This window comes from Rhinoraja longicauda, chromosome 1 (assembly GCF_053455715.1).
Source record: "Rhinoraja longicauda isolate Sanriku21f chromosome 1, sRhiLon1.1, whole genome shotgun sequence".
Taxonomy (NCBI): Eukaryota; Metazoa; Chordata; class Chondrichthyes; order Rajiformes; family Arhynchobatidae; genus Rhinoraja; species Rhinoraja longicauda.
The window spans coordinates 66,566,348-66,580,499 of record NC_135953.1 but is presented as its reverse complement, the minus strand read 5'-3'; the positions used below and the strand labels follow the sequence as shown (position 1 = coordinate 66,580,499).

The 14,152-nt window shown below is 40.1% G+C and overlaps 1 protein-coding gene across 2 annotated transcripts in view; it reads right to left on the bottom strand.

Moving 5' to 3' along the window:
- atp8a1 (ATPase phospholipid transporting 8A1) overlaps positions 1 to 14,152 on the bottom strand; it is a 269,218-nt gene that overhangs the window by 85,750 nt on the left and 169,316 nt on the right. For both annotated transcript variants that reach the window (XM_078399210.1, XM_078399200.1), the window contains 3 exons: positions 4,365 to 4,537; positions 1,825 to 2,008; positions 894 to 1,004 (listed from right to left, as the gene is read on the bottom strand). In XM_078399210.1, the coding sequence (XP_078255336.1) occupies positions 894 to 1,004; positions 1,825 to 2,008; positions 4,365 to 4,537 (468 nt within the window). The remainder of the gene's footprint in view (positions 1 to 893; positions 1,005 to 1,824; positions 2,009 to 4,364; positions 4,538 to 14,152) is intronic.

Genomic DNA, 14,152 nt, shown 5'->3' with positions numbered 1-14,152 from the left:
GATGCTAATGGAAGTTTCATTGAAATCAGTGTTATATTTTTAGTTATTCACATTTTAAAGTTTAAATCTATCTCCTAGGGAGGGAGGGGGGTGGAGGGAGGATAAGGGAGATTGAGGGGGATGGAGTGGGGGGGAGGGGGAGACGGGGAGGGAGAGGGAGAGGGAGAGGGAGAGGGGGAGGGGGAGAGAGGGAGAGGGAGAGGGTTATGCACCAATGCAGGAGAGCTTTGGGCCCAACGGGTCCACTTGGTCTAGTAGAGAGATAATATCCCCCACCTATAAAATCCTTGCTGACCATGAACCATGCCTTTATAATGATCCTACATTAATCCCATTTTTTAAATTCCCCCACCTTCTCATCTATTCCCCCTTAGTCCAATCACTAACTCACACGGGAAACAATTTACAATGACTAATTAACCTTTATTATACGGTAGATTTTTAAATATCGTACGGACAAGTGTTATCTGATAGAATCCAATGATTTTTTACTGGTTTCATATGGAAGATCAACATGTTTCCAAGCCTGAGAACGGCTGAGCAAGAGTTCTTGGCATAATAAAGGAATTTTCTTGGTTAGGGTTTCTGACAGCAGGGGAAGATATTGAAACAACTGGCAATTAAAAAAAGGGGCATCAGGTTGAACAATCCAATAGCTTAGATAGACACAAAATGCTGGAGTAACTCAACGGGACAGGCAGCATCTCTGGATAGAAGGAATGGGTGATGTTTCGGGTCGAGACCCTTCTTCAGACTGAGAGTCAGGGGAGAGGGAGACACAGAGATATGGAAGGATAAGGTGTGAAAACGAGAGATCAAGGGGACAAAGATTCAAGGAAAATATGGGGGAAGGTGACAACAAGGCAAAGATAACATTTAATCCCATAGCTTACCTCAATAATGTACAGGACTATATTCTTGTAAAAACAGTACAGAATACACTTGGCTACGCGATTATAGTTCCAGGCTCCGTGAACCAGCAGCAAGTTCTTCAGATACTTGAACTAGAAACAATACAAGGGTCACGACTGTCCATTAAACAAAACATTATATTTTAACATTCCTTTTCAAAATGATCTAAAGCTTTGGACTTGAATTATCATTTCCACGGCTCATAATGTACAAAATGCCAAGCGGCAATACAAAAATTCCAAAAGCAAAAATCAAAACCTAGGTGGTCCTATTATTTTACAGTGTGTGTGTGTATCTGGATTACAAAATAAAGATTCAAATATCACAGTAATTTGAGTATTTGAAGAAATCTAGGAATAAAAGATGGTAATAATACTGTTGTTAATATTGTCAGCAAGGTTGTCAAATTGGTATAAAAAAATCTAACCATAGCATTTATTTCAGTCAGCTCATTTACATCTGATGTTAGATTGGTGTGGGTCTGGAGTTGTGTGCAGTGCAGACCAGATCAAGTACAGCAGCTTTCCTTCTCAAAGAAAGAGTGAAGCAGACAATCAAAAAGCTTCTCAGTCACCCAATGTGACACCAGCCTTCTGTTCCAGATTAATTTAATTAATTAGTTGAATTTAAATTCCCAGTTGTTGTTATGGGATGTGAATAATTTTACTCACATATTCAGGTCTCTCCATTTCAAAGTAGGTCAACACTATATGTAATGATCCATTGTATGACTGACAATATGATCTGCTTGACAATGTTTGTACTGATATGCATGAGGCAAGAGACCATTGGTTTAATAACTCTTGAATGATTTAAATTAGCATCAATTTACAATGTCAATGATAATGATACATGTCAAATTGAATCTACGTATTGAAGATTACGTCAAATGATTCTGACATATCGAGTTACCTGAGCAATAGAATAATCAGAAGAGTTTGCTGCTTGCAGGCCTTCGTTTCCACTTATTCCAACACCGACATGTGCTGTTTGGATCATTCCCACATCATTTGCACCATCACCTATTGCTAGCGTTATAACTTTCACCTGTTTCTTCACCATTTCAACTATTTCTGACTTCTGAAGAGGTGAAACTCTGAATAACATTAAAAAGAAGAAAAAAAATCAGAGAGAAACAAGACCTCAGCAGTCTGATAGATGTATAAGAAATACATTTCTGTAACTTAAAAATAATAAAAGCATCATCCTTACTTGCCAGCTTCAAGTAAACACGTTTTCCACCACCTAAACAATCTCTCCCTCCTCCCCACAGTTTTGGCTATTATTGCCATTTTCTCAAGAGATGCAGAACACCACAGGCAGATGATAAAAAAGGCAACATCTATCAAACAGTTGTGCCAAGTGTTACATTTTGGCTGTATAAAATTTGGGATAATCAAGAGTTACAAAGCAAATTGTCACTCCCTGGAGTATGTATGATGAAGCAGAAGGTGGAGGTGATGATGGGGGAAAAGGGAGGAAGTCCAAGGGGAGGTCCAAGCGTCCCTCATGAGATTAAGAGAAGATCCCAGATGCAAGTACCCTTGGCTCATCGACCTCGACTTTTGATGTGGATTCAGCTTTTGCTGTCAGAAAGGGATTCAGGTGGTGAGAATATTACCGTCACGGCGACGACCGACTCAGATAGTGTAAATAAACACAATAAGCTTACAGAGCAGCAAACCTATCAAGAGTGTTATAGCATATTGGAAGATTTATCCTGAATCCATGCACAAGTTTGATTGTTTGGAGATTGTTTAAGTGAAACACATAATACCACTCCTTAATTTATTGCTGGAAGTAATAGAGGACAAAAGGTTGGAAGAAATATCACAATTTGGTACTTTTGTTTAATATATATCTGGCATAAAAACAACAGCTATCCTGAAGGCTAGGACCTTTGTGGGCAGAATTATGTTGTACTGAAGAGGAGTCTTGATTCCATAAAATTGGAAAGCATTTATCTTTTCTTAAAGAAAGAGCCACAAAAAATCCACCCAGTAAATGTTTGCAGAAAGAAAGAAAATCCAAGGGTGACACTGAAGAAAAGTTCAGGAGTAAGTAGTAACATTTCCATTTGTGACTTCAGCCCAAATCTGACAAAGTTCTGCATGAATGTGTTATTAAGAAATTGCCCTTGGGAATCAAATTATATTCTAGAAAGAACAAAAATCACTGGCCTCTACCACCATTCAGCAGACCTTATAGATCTTATAAATCCACATCTGGCTCAGTAAACATACCACAATATGTACAATTAAAATATCGTATTTCATTAATTATATCCTCTACTTATTTGAAATTATTTTCAATTACTATGAAAACCATCACGTTGAAATACGAGACAGAATTTTGTTGACATATCCCTCTTTTACTCAGCTTTAAAAAAAAGATATGCAATATATTTGTAGTAAAACACTAATGGCTTGTAATTGACAAATTAAATTTGTAACATTTTTCCATTAAGAATTGGGTTTAAATTTTAATTCAAACTAGAAAAGGGTGGACCCGTTGTGCCCAAACCTCTCCTGCAGTGGTCTTGCACCCTCCCCTCCCTCAATAACCTCCTTCCCCTTCCCCCACTCCCCACTCACCCACTCCATCCCCCTTGGCCGCTCCTCCCCCCCTCACCAACTCCATCCTCCTTCAACCCCATCTCCCCCCTCACCAACTCCATCCCCCCTCCTCCCCTCACCCACTCCATCTCCCCTCAACCACCTTGAGGCGGCGGCTCGACAGCGACTGTCCCCTCATTCAGCAGCAGCAGCGGCGACGGCCGTTGCTTTGAGCGGGAAGAAGCCCCGGAGGGACAACCAGCGCGCTTTGTGCGGGATTAGCCAGTGATCAATCAGAGAGGCTGCGGCGCTCCCCCCCCCCTTGGGACCCGGAACAGCGACCAATTGGCGGTCGAGCGGGAGGTCGGAGCCAATCAATTGACCTCAAGTGGGGGAGAAGCGCCGTTAGCCAATCAGGATGCTCCAGACCCAACTTTGGGGGAGGGAGGTAGTAGAGCCAATCAAATGGCGATCTCAAAATAGCGATCTCAAAATGGCAACTCTCCCCCAAATGCGCACGTGCTGATCTGGCGGCCATCTTACGTAAGTATTAGATCAACGGGCCCCAATGCGCAGGCACGGACCCGTTGGGTTCCCATTGTGACGTCGAACACGGGGGAATTACTGCGCAGGCGCGGCTGATGGGCAAGGCAAGTGATTTATTAAAGTTTAAAACGTGATTTATTAAAGTTTAAAAAGTGAATAACTTTTAAATATAACAACCATTTGAACCGCAGGCCAAAGGTGAACAAGGTGTGCCTAAAATTGTTGCGCTATCGTGTACCGTTTTGGCTGTATTTCGGGAACAAATAAATAAATATACACGATAGGAGTTTTAGATATAGTTTTATATAGATATCAATATAGCATCCAAAAAAAGCTCAAATTCTAGCTTACCGGCAGCAGATGACAGCTTTGCAAGACAATGCTAGATCCAAAAACGATTGTCGCACTCCAAATGTCAGGGCGTATTTGAGGGTTTTCCCATCAATAATCAATGCAAAGTCGTTGTCCTTACGCAGTGCATCTCCCAGAGTGTTGCAATGGTGGATCAGAGTTTCCCTTGTTGTCTGCAAAATTGATTGTTTTAAAATTAACTGATTTAACAAAACACAAAATATACTTATTAATCAAAACGGGAGCCTTTAAATATATACTATAAAGCAACAGGCTAGGATACTAAAAAGCTGATACATCATGCACGCATTATCTTGAAGCGTTTCCCTTGCTCTAATTAAAGCAATACGTTGCTCTGCTGTAAAATTTCCATAATCTGGTGAGGTCTGCAGTGAGTGCAGTACCAAAGGATCTGTGAAAATGAAACCTTAAATTTGTTCCCTTAAGCTGGTTCAGAAAATGAGGAACAGATTACAGAATAGATGCAGCTTCCTTTTGACAGAGAAGTGAGCAGTAAAGACAAAAAATACGGCAAATAAGCAATTATATAGCATTTTACACTGTTAGGAAGGGTTTATTGGGGAAATTCAACCAACCCTCTGATTAGCGGGTTGGGGGATTTATTGTATATTTTGGAGATGATCAAAACAAATTAAAGAGGTCAACATTAGCCAACTGGATTTCCATATTATGTCATGAAAGATGGCCATAAAAAAATAATTAAAAAGGAAATGTATATTACGAAGCTGGGAATCTTCCACTGTGAATTGGTCTTCAGTGTGAGGACATAATTCTATTCATTGATGACCTTGAGAAGGGCAAAGGCAGAACAGTGAATTAATTTTTAGTTGACAAATAAAGTAATGAATATCCATATCTGATCGATTAGGCAACAGGGCCCACGACTGGCAAATGTCATCCTACAGGAATAAGCTATTATATATTTAGTTACATATAATAAGGGCCCATGTCAGAATATGGCAAAGCACAAGCTAATGATAAGTAAATCAGAAAAAAAACAAAGAGGATTGATCCCTCGTTTCACCCACAGTGTACATCCAGGGAACCACACAAAATATACAACATAGAAAAAATCTAATTTATACAAGTGGGTAAATCCAAGATCATTTGGCATTCAACCCAATCTAAAAAGTCTGGTATTTCAGTCTTCCTTATATTTGGCTTCTCTGTAAATGCAGTGGCCCATCAATCTGAAGCCTAGGCAGTATTGCCTGGATTATTAAATGATGACAAGGGTAATGGGGTTTAGGGGTGATTTGGTAAGTACTTCATGGAGGCTCTCTCCCCAGTTTTGGTTCCTAATCACCATTTCAAGGATCACTGTGACTTTGTGATGGACAAACAAGCTTGATCCCTGATGCAAGGTTAGATTTCATCTCAGTTTCAGGGACAGAGAATATTTGACAGCATTTTAAGATATCAAATACAGTATTTAAGGTGGTTTGGTCAGACATAATCTGGTGCGACTCGTGGTGAGGAGCAATTTGTGCAAATTTGCATCAACAGAGTTCAAATTGGACAATGCAACCTGAAGCTACATAGACTATTATTGTTATTATTGTGATGTTATTGTGTGCTTGTTTTAGTGTGTGTGTATATGCATACACTAAACTTTTTTTTCACATTTATTATATTATTTACAGTGTATTATATTTACATGCTGCAAGTAAAATTGTCATTGTTCTATCTGGCACATTTGACAATAAAACAGCAGATTTCTCTTGAGTCTCTCTCGACCCTTTTGAAGTCTTTCACATCACAACATTAAATAAGCACTGGAATATTACATCACAATCTTATCCAACAACAGATGAAAAAATTTATGGGAATTTAAATATAATTGAAATTTTTAAGAAATCTGTATCATTTAAAGTATTGGCAATTCCAAAGCCTACTTCCCTTTTAAAAAAAATATGAAAACTGCCTCCAACTATTTATTTTCTATCTACATAGAAATCTGCTGTTGTTGAAAATCACATCAAGTAGGGAAAAACAAAATGTGGAATTCTTTTTTAAAAACCTTTCCCAATTTTTATTAATTTGGCCAACAACCTTCTTCAAATCCATCCTCTTGTCAGGAGTACAAAAAATCTGCCTGACCTGTGTAAAGAGAAGGTTATAACCAACCTGCAATCCTTAATGACTGCTGAAATTTTACCTAAAATATTTGAAATATAAATGATTCACATTTCACAAACTTGAGCACTGGTAGAACATTATTGTTTTCTATTGATCACGAAAGATCAATATGGAATGTTTCAAAGCTATTGCATTTTATGCAATTAACAAAATAATTCTGCTCCAATAATATTTGTGGCTTAATTTAGAGGTATAGCACAAATAAGATTATCACAAGCATAGAGGTCACAAACATAGTCACAGTAAAATCTGTTGCAATATTTGAGACACTCATTAAGGGCTTGCAGTCTGTCCAGCTCCTGCGACATTGAGGGGGGAATTTGTAACTTTGTAAGCGCCCTTTATGGGTGACTATTTGCATACCTTGGATATGCAACAAAAATTTTCACTGTGACTTGTCACATGTGACAATAAAGTATTCAATTCAATTCAGAAGGAAATACTTATTACATTTTACATAAACACTTCCAACCTCACATAACTGCAAATCTCAACTGAAGAGCAGAATACACTATGGCTCATATGTGTCGCTCAAAATAGCAGCGAGAAGATTGTGCTTACCAATACCAATGGTAAGCTTTGATTAAGGGGTAGATATAGAGCCAAATGCAACTTTGCAGAAAATATTGTCTGAGATACGCTGCTATGCCATTACCTTCAATGGAAGCAGCATCTCACTGACAAAGTACTTTGAATTGCAGGAAGTTAACAAAACCCATGAAGAAAATAATTGTTATTCTCACCCTACCTCTATGTACAATATTTGGTTATGAATTCATCTATTGAATCGTCCATTCTAATTTACAGTTCATTCGTTGTCCCTATGCTGTTAGAATCATAGATTGAATGCAGAAAGTTTAACAACTCAAATTCTCCACTGGATCTTTTGAAGAGCAAATCAATTTGTTTCACCCCTTAGTTTCCCAATCCCCCTTCAGCCCTCACCATGTATCCATGCAATATTTTCTATCAATGTGCTATTGAGGGCAATCAACACCACAACCATCACACTGTGGTAGCACCTTCCCACTCCTACCCATTCATTGTGCAAAAACTGAATTTGCTTAAGATTGTTCTATTTCATTTATTAAATCATACATTTATGTACCTATTTTCTGTTCCAAAGTTGAAAAGTAGCTAGACACCAGATCTCTCTCCAGCTGAAAAATAACCTCTCATCATAGCCGTTTTCTTGCCATTGTTCAATACAGCACCCCTGCAGCTACTAACCATTCTATTCACCAAGAGTTTCGGTTTCGTCAGCAAGCCTGCAACATGGTACTCCAAACATATTTTTCGATCCTTGTGTACACACCATTAACAGTACTTCATTGATCCCTGGTGTTATCATGTGCACACCCATGGGGTTGGGGCAGAGAAAGAGAAGGGGGGATAATTAGTTGAAATTGGAGAATTCAGTATTCACACCATTGGATTGTAAGCCACCCAAGTGGAATATGAGGTGTTCTTCCAGTTTGCATGTGGCCTCGCTCTGGCATTGGATGCCAAGGACAGAAAGGTTGTTATGGGAATGGGAAGGAGAGTTAAAATGGTTAGAATTTTGAAGAACCAGCAGGCCTTGGCGGAGAGAGCGCAAATGTTCTGTTGAATGGCCACCCAGTCCAAGCTTGTTCACACCAAAGTCAGGAAACTACACTTGGAGCACGGAATGCCGAACTGCTTCCGTACTGCTTGACTCCATGACTAAACTCTATTTATCTTAATCTTTTCCAATATATATATATACACACACACACACTTATACATATATATATATACACACACACACACACATATATATATATATATATATATATATATATATACACACACACACATATATATACAAGAATCATTTCTGTCAGTAGGTAGTTGAAATCAAACAATATTTTTGCACAAAAAATGCAATTTTAATTTCATTATCAATATTTTCCAGTTTTCCTGAGTATATATGTGTATATATGTGTATATATATATATATATATATATATATATAAAAATATGTGTATATATATACACACACATACATATGCATATACATATATTTTCTACATATATACATACATACATACATATACACATAGTGCTCAGTCTTCCACAGGACTGTAACATTTGTCCGACTGCATTTTACAATTTGGTACAGTTGAACGAAATGTGCAATTTAACATCCGATAGAGGAGGGACAAAATTATATCTGGCGTATGAAAAACTGGAAATAAATGCTGCATAAAGGATGCAGTTACTTTAATTCTATTTTTCCCTGATGACGGCAGCTTTTGAATTAGTATTCCAATTCAGTGATTTTGAATGTCGAGGTGAACTAACTTCATAAAAAGGTGAATTGCACTCATTAAACTTGTTGCTGTGATAGCGATAGCAGTAATGGATACAAAACCTGATTAGCCTGACAGTTGATATAATTGAAACCAAATCTCTGATTTTTCACCGTGCATCTGTATAGCAGTACATTTTATCTCAAGAAAAACTATTATCATTGTCTTGTGACCCCATGAGATCTCAAGTTACTAGATCTCAAGTTACTAGAATCTTTTGTTTGACTAGGTATCATAATCAGGAAAAAGCCAAAGCAAAATAGGAGAAAAAAGACAAAGTGCTGGAGTAACTCATCAGGTCAGTCAGCATTCCTGGAGAAGGTGGATAGGTGACGTCTTGAGTAATTTTTCCTCACCTCAGACTTAAACGGCTTACCATTTATCCTCAAACTATGGCCCCGAATCCAAGATTTCTCACTTAGGTCGAGCAGAAGGGTCCTGACCTGAAACGTCACCTATCCATGTTTTCCAGGGATGTTGCCTGACCCGCTGTGTTACTCCAGCACTTGCATCTAACCTTGCAAAGACCTAATGAATTTTGTGAGTTTCAATAACATTTCTTCTCTTACCTTCCAAACTTTAGAGAATAAACATAGTCTTTACCCAACCGTTCCTCATATGGTAAACTCTTCATCCCTGGAACAAGTCCAGTGAAAACCTGTTGAGCTCCTACTGATCATTTCTTTGGTAAGAACACTAAAACTGCATGCAATGCTCTAGTTGCAGCCTCACCAGGACCCTATACAACTTAAACAAGATTTCCTTACTTCTAAGGAAACTACTGTAATGAAGGCTAACATACCATTTACCCAAATCATTTGGAGCACCTGCATGCTGGCCTTCAGACTTGTGGAGAAGGACACCAAGTCCCTATCTTTCTCAATATTTCACTATTTAACCAATACTTCCCTTTCCCATCATATGTTCCATCCATTCAAGTGGATGATGTGCCTTACTTTGTTAACCAACCTCCTGTATGAGATGTTATTGAAAATCTTCCAGCCCTATTGCAAATGTTATGCTAACCAGTGTCTCTGATTTTCTCTCTTCCTCTCAGACTCCATTTTTAAATTACTGGATTTCATTTGATACAATCTAATCTGCAAGAACTATTCTGTCACTTACACTTTCGGAAAATTATAATGTGATTATCGTTTCCACAACTACCTCCCTTAGTATTCAAGGTTGCAAAATATCAGGCTGATGATTTATTGCTTTTTGGCTGCCATTAATTTCTTCATCGCCATTTTAATATTAATACTAATGTCCTTTACTTGCTCAACCTCATTGGACTCTAGGCTCTCTCATGATTCTGGAGAATTACTTATGTCCCTTCTGCAAAGAAGGAATCAAAGTATTTGTTTAATTGCACTGCCGTCATGAGCTCTCCCAGTTCTACTTGAGTCAACAGAGGACACGATTTATGATAATTGGCAAAAGAACCAGAGGCACAAAATCTTCTACTTAGAGCATTTAAGAATAAATTATATTTCAACAAAAAATATGAATACATTCCTTCCAAGTTAAACATTGCACTCCCAGGGGTTGGAATTTGCTCAAATTTAACAGTAAATTCTATGTGGTATAAGAAAATAACTGCAGATGCTGGTACAAATCCAAGGTATTTATTCACAAAATGCTGGAGTAACTCAGCAGGTGAGGCAGCATCTCGGGAGAGAAGGAATGGGTGACGTTTCGGGTCGAGACCCTTCTTCAGACTGATGTCAGGGGGCGGGACAAAGGAAGGATATAGGTGGAGACAGGAAGATAGAGGGAGATCTGGGAAGGAGGAGGGGAAGAGAGGGACAGAGAGGGAAAGGTCTGACCTTTCTGTCATGGGCCTCCTCCAGTGCCATAGTGAGGCCCACCGGAAATTGGAGGAACAGCACCTCATATTTCGCCTGGGCAACTTGCAGCCCAGTGGTATGAACATCGACTTCTCCAACTTTAGGTAGTTCCTCTGTCCCTCTCTTCCCCTCCTCCTTCCCAGATCTCCCTTTATCTTCCTGTCTCCACCTATATCCTTCCTTTGTCCCGCCCCCCCTGACATCAGTCTGAAGAAGGGTCTCGACCCGAAACGTCACCCATTCCTTCTCTCCCGAGATGCTGCCTGACCTGCTGAGTTACTCCAGCATTTTGTGAATAAATTCTATGTGGCAAACTCAAAAACTGACGTTTCTGGAGTTGAATTAAAACAGAAAATGATGGAGAAAGAGAGTTAACTTTTCAGGGAGAAGACCTTTGTCCATACCTTTGAATGGTCAAAGGGTCAAAGATCATTCACCAGAAATGCTGCTTCTCTCTTCATGGATGCTGCCTGATCTGCTGATTAATAATGAGAAATAATTTTATAATAAATTGTAAATCTGCAGGCATAGGAATAACTAATGGAAAACATTGTAGTGTCAAAAAATAAGTTGGGATAGTTTCTCCAACCAAATGCAAATTAAAAGCCAGCTTAAGGAATACTTGGCATTGTAAACGCAGGAATAAAGTACCTAGCTTCACATTACTTGTGCGTAAAACATCGATCATGCCTGCTGGGAGAGACTGTTCTCTTTGTAGCTTGGGAGGTTAAAGGGAGTATTGAAAAAGTCGTTGACAAGAGTTTGACTAAATAGGCAAAAACTGCTTCCACTGGCAGTACGCACTGAACAAGATTTATGATAATTGGCAAAAGGAACCAAAGGCAATATTAGGATTCTCCTTAAAGCAAAGAGGCACTGTTGTTGGGAATGCACTGCCTGAAGGCATGATTGCACATTCAATAATAATCAGTAAAATAAAAATGCAATGCACATATCTGATGCAGACTTTTATCGGGTTAAGAAAAAAAACGAGGTATATGACAAAGTGAGTAGTTTCCCTCCCCCAAGACCCTTGAAATAAAATACTCCGAGGTCTTGTGCAAAAAAATTACCAGGAACTTCCACCAGACCAACCTCAAGAGTATGTTATCAAAATACTCTCAAAACGTCTCCCGCCCCACCAGAGGCACAAATACCCTTAATCATTGCTACTCAACCATCAAATATGCTGACTGCTTTTTCCCCACCCATTTCAGAAAATCTTATGGGCAGCACAGCGGTAGAACTGCTGCCTTTCTGCGTCAGGGGCCCAGGTTTGATATCATATCATATCATATATATACAGCCGGAAACAGGCCTTTTCGGCCCACCAAGTCCGTGCCGCCCAGCGATCCCCGTACATTAACACTATCCTACACCCACTAGGGACAATTTTTACATTTACCCAGCCAATTAACCTACATACCGGAGGCCCGCCGGAAGTTGGAGGAGCAGCACCTCATATTTCGCCTGGGCAGTTTGCGGCCCGGTGGTATGAACGTCGACTTCTCCAACTTCAGATAGCTCCTCTGTCCCTCCCTTCCCCTCCTCCTTCCCAGATCTCCCTCTATCTTCCTGTCTCCACCTATATCCTTCCTTTGTCCCACCCCCGACATCAGTCTGAAGAAGGGTCTCGACCCGAAACGTCACCCATTCCTTCTCTCCCGAGATGCTGCCTGACCTGCTGAGTTACTCCAGCATTTTGTGAATAAACCTACATACCTGTACGTCTTTGGAGTGTGGGAGGAAACCGAAGATCTCGGAGAAAACCCACGCAGGTCACGGGGAGAACGTACAAACTCCTTACAGTGCAGCACCCGTAGTCAGGATCGAACCTGAGTCTCCGGCGCTGCATTCGCTGTAAAGCAGCAACTCTACCGCTGCGCTACCGTGCCTGATCATGACTAGGTGTGCTATATGTACAGAGTTTGTTCATTATCCCTGTGACTGTGTGGGTTTTCTCTGGGTGCTCCAGTTTCCTCCTACACTCCAAAGATGTAAACATTGGCTTTGGTAAAAGTTGTAAATTTTCCCTAGTGTGTAGGATAGTGCTAATGTACGGGGTGATCACAGGTCGGCATGGACTGGGTGAGCTGAAGGGCCTGTTTCTGCCCTGTATCTCTAAAGTCTGAAGGTCTGACTACTTGGCTGTGCTTCTACTCCCTGCTGACAAGCAGAATCTGAAACGGGAGGATTCAGTACAAAAAGTCATACATTGCTCGTCTGAAGTAACAGACGAGATCCTACATTACTTCTTTGAGTCAGTGGACTGTCCATATTCACTTAGTGGTCAACCTAAAAGAGTATGTCACTGCCATCACACACTTCAGTAAATGTGCAGCGGAATAGGTACCAAAGAGGACAGTCCGAGTGGTCCCCAACCTGAAATGGATGAACCGGCAGACCCACTCCCTAGTCTTAGACTCCCACATGTCCATGTCTGTGGTGTTCACGTTGAGTGATCCTGACATGTAATAGAAATCTATACACGACCTTCACAAACCCATCAAGGACACCAAAAGAAAGTTCAAGATCAGACTAGAGTCACAGAATAGCCATTGCGATTGAGTCAAGGCTTGCGGGCTGTAATAGGCAACAAGATGAAGTCAGGCAGAGCTACTGGCAACAACCCATCTCTCCCCAATGAGCTCAATGCAGTCTATGCTCGTTTTGAACAGATGGCCGGTGGGATGATGTCAGCCACTCTGCTATCTTCAGGTGCCTGACCCAATTATTTCCAGCACTTTTTTGTTCAATGTTTCAGCATGTGCAATTTTTTGGGGCTTCTGACAATTTATCTATGCTTGCTAGCAAGTCAAAGCAACCCAGGACTTGACTTGCGTCAATCATCAAAACTCATTGGAGCAATATGAATCAAGTCCTCCCAGTTTCTATCTCTCTGAACCTCAGCCAAACTTTTCATGTAGGTTGTGAACAACTGGAGTTCTAGGCTCAGACTCCTGTGGTACTCGACTGAAAGATTTTTCTTAGTAATAAACTACCAACAATCTAAGTAATTACCAGTTGTCACTTAACTAACCCCTTTCCAGGAAACCTGTTCTTTTTCCTTTTCAGGTATCACTTTGACTGGAGTTGTAACATGATGCATGTGTTATCAAGGCCTAAAGTCCAATCTAGTATGCTGATTTGTGTATTTAAGATATCTTCATGATTTTCCATTCCTGCTTCTAAAATAAAAATTCCCAGGATAAAAGGTTGTCTAGCAAAGCCAACATCCATTCCTTGTTCTTAGTCACCCATGAAAAGATGGCAGGGAACAGCTGTGTGGAATGTACTTTATGTGTTCCCAGGGTGCTGTCAGGAAAAGATTTTGTCTTCTAGCCCTTTCAGCCACAGAAAACTTGTGCTCTGTGGAGACACGCATAGGGATGGGAATGACAACAACAAAGCATCTCAACACCCTCCACAAGAAAACTCTACTTGGGAC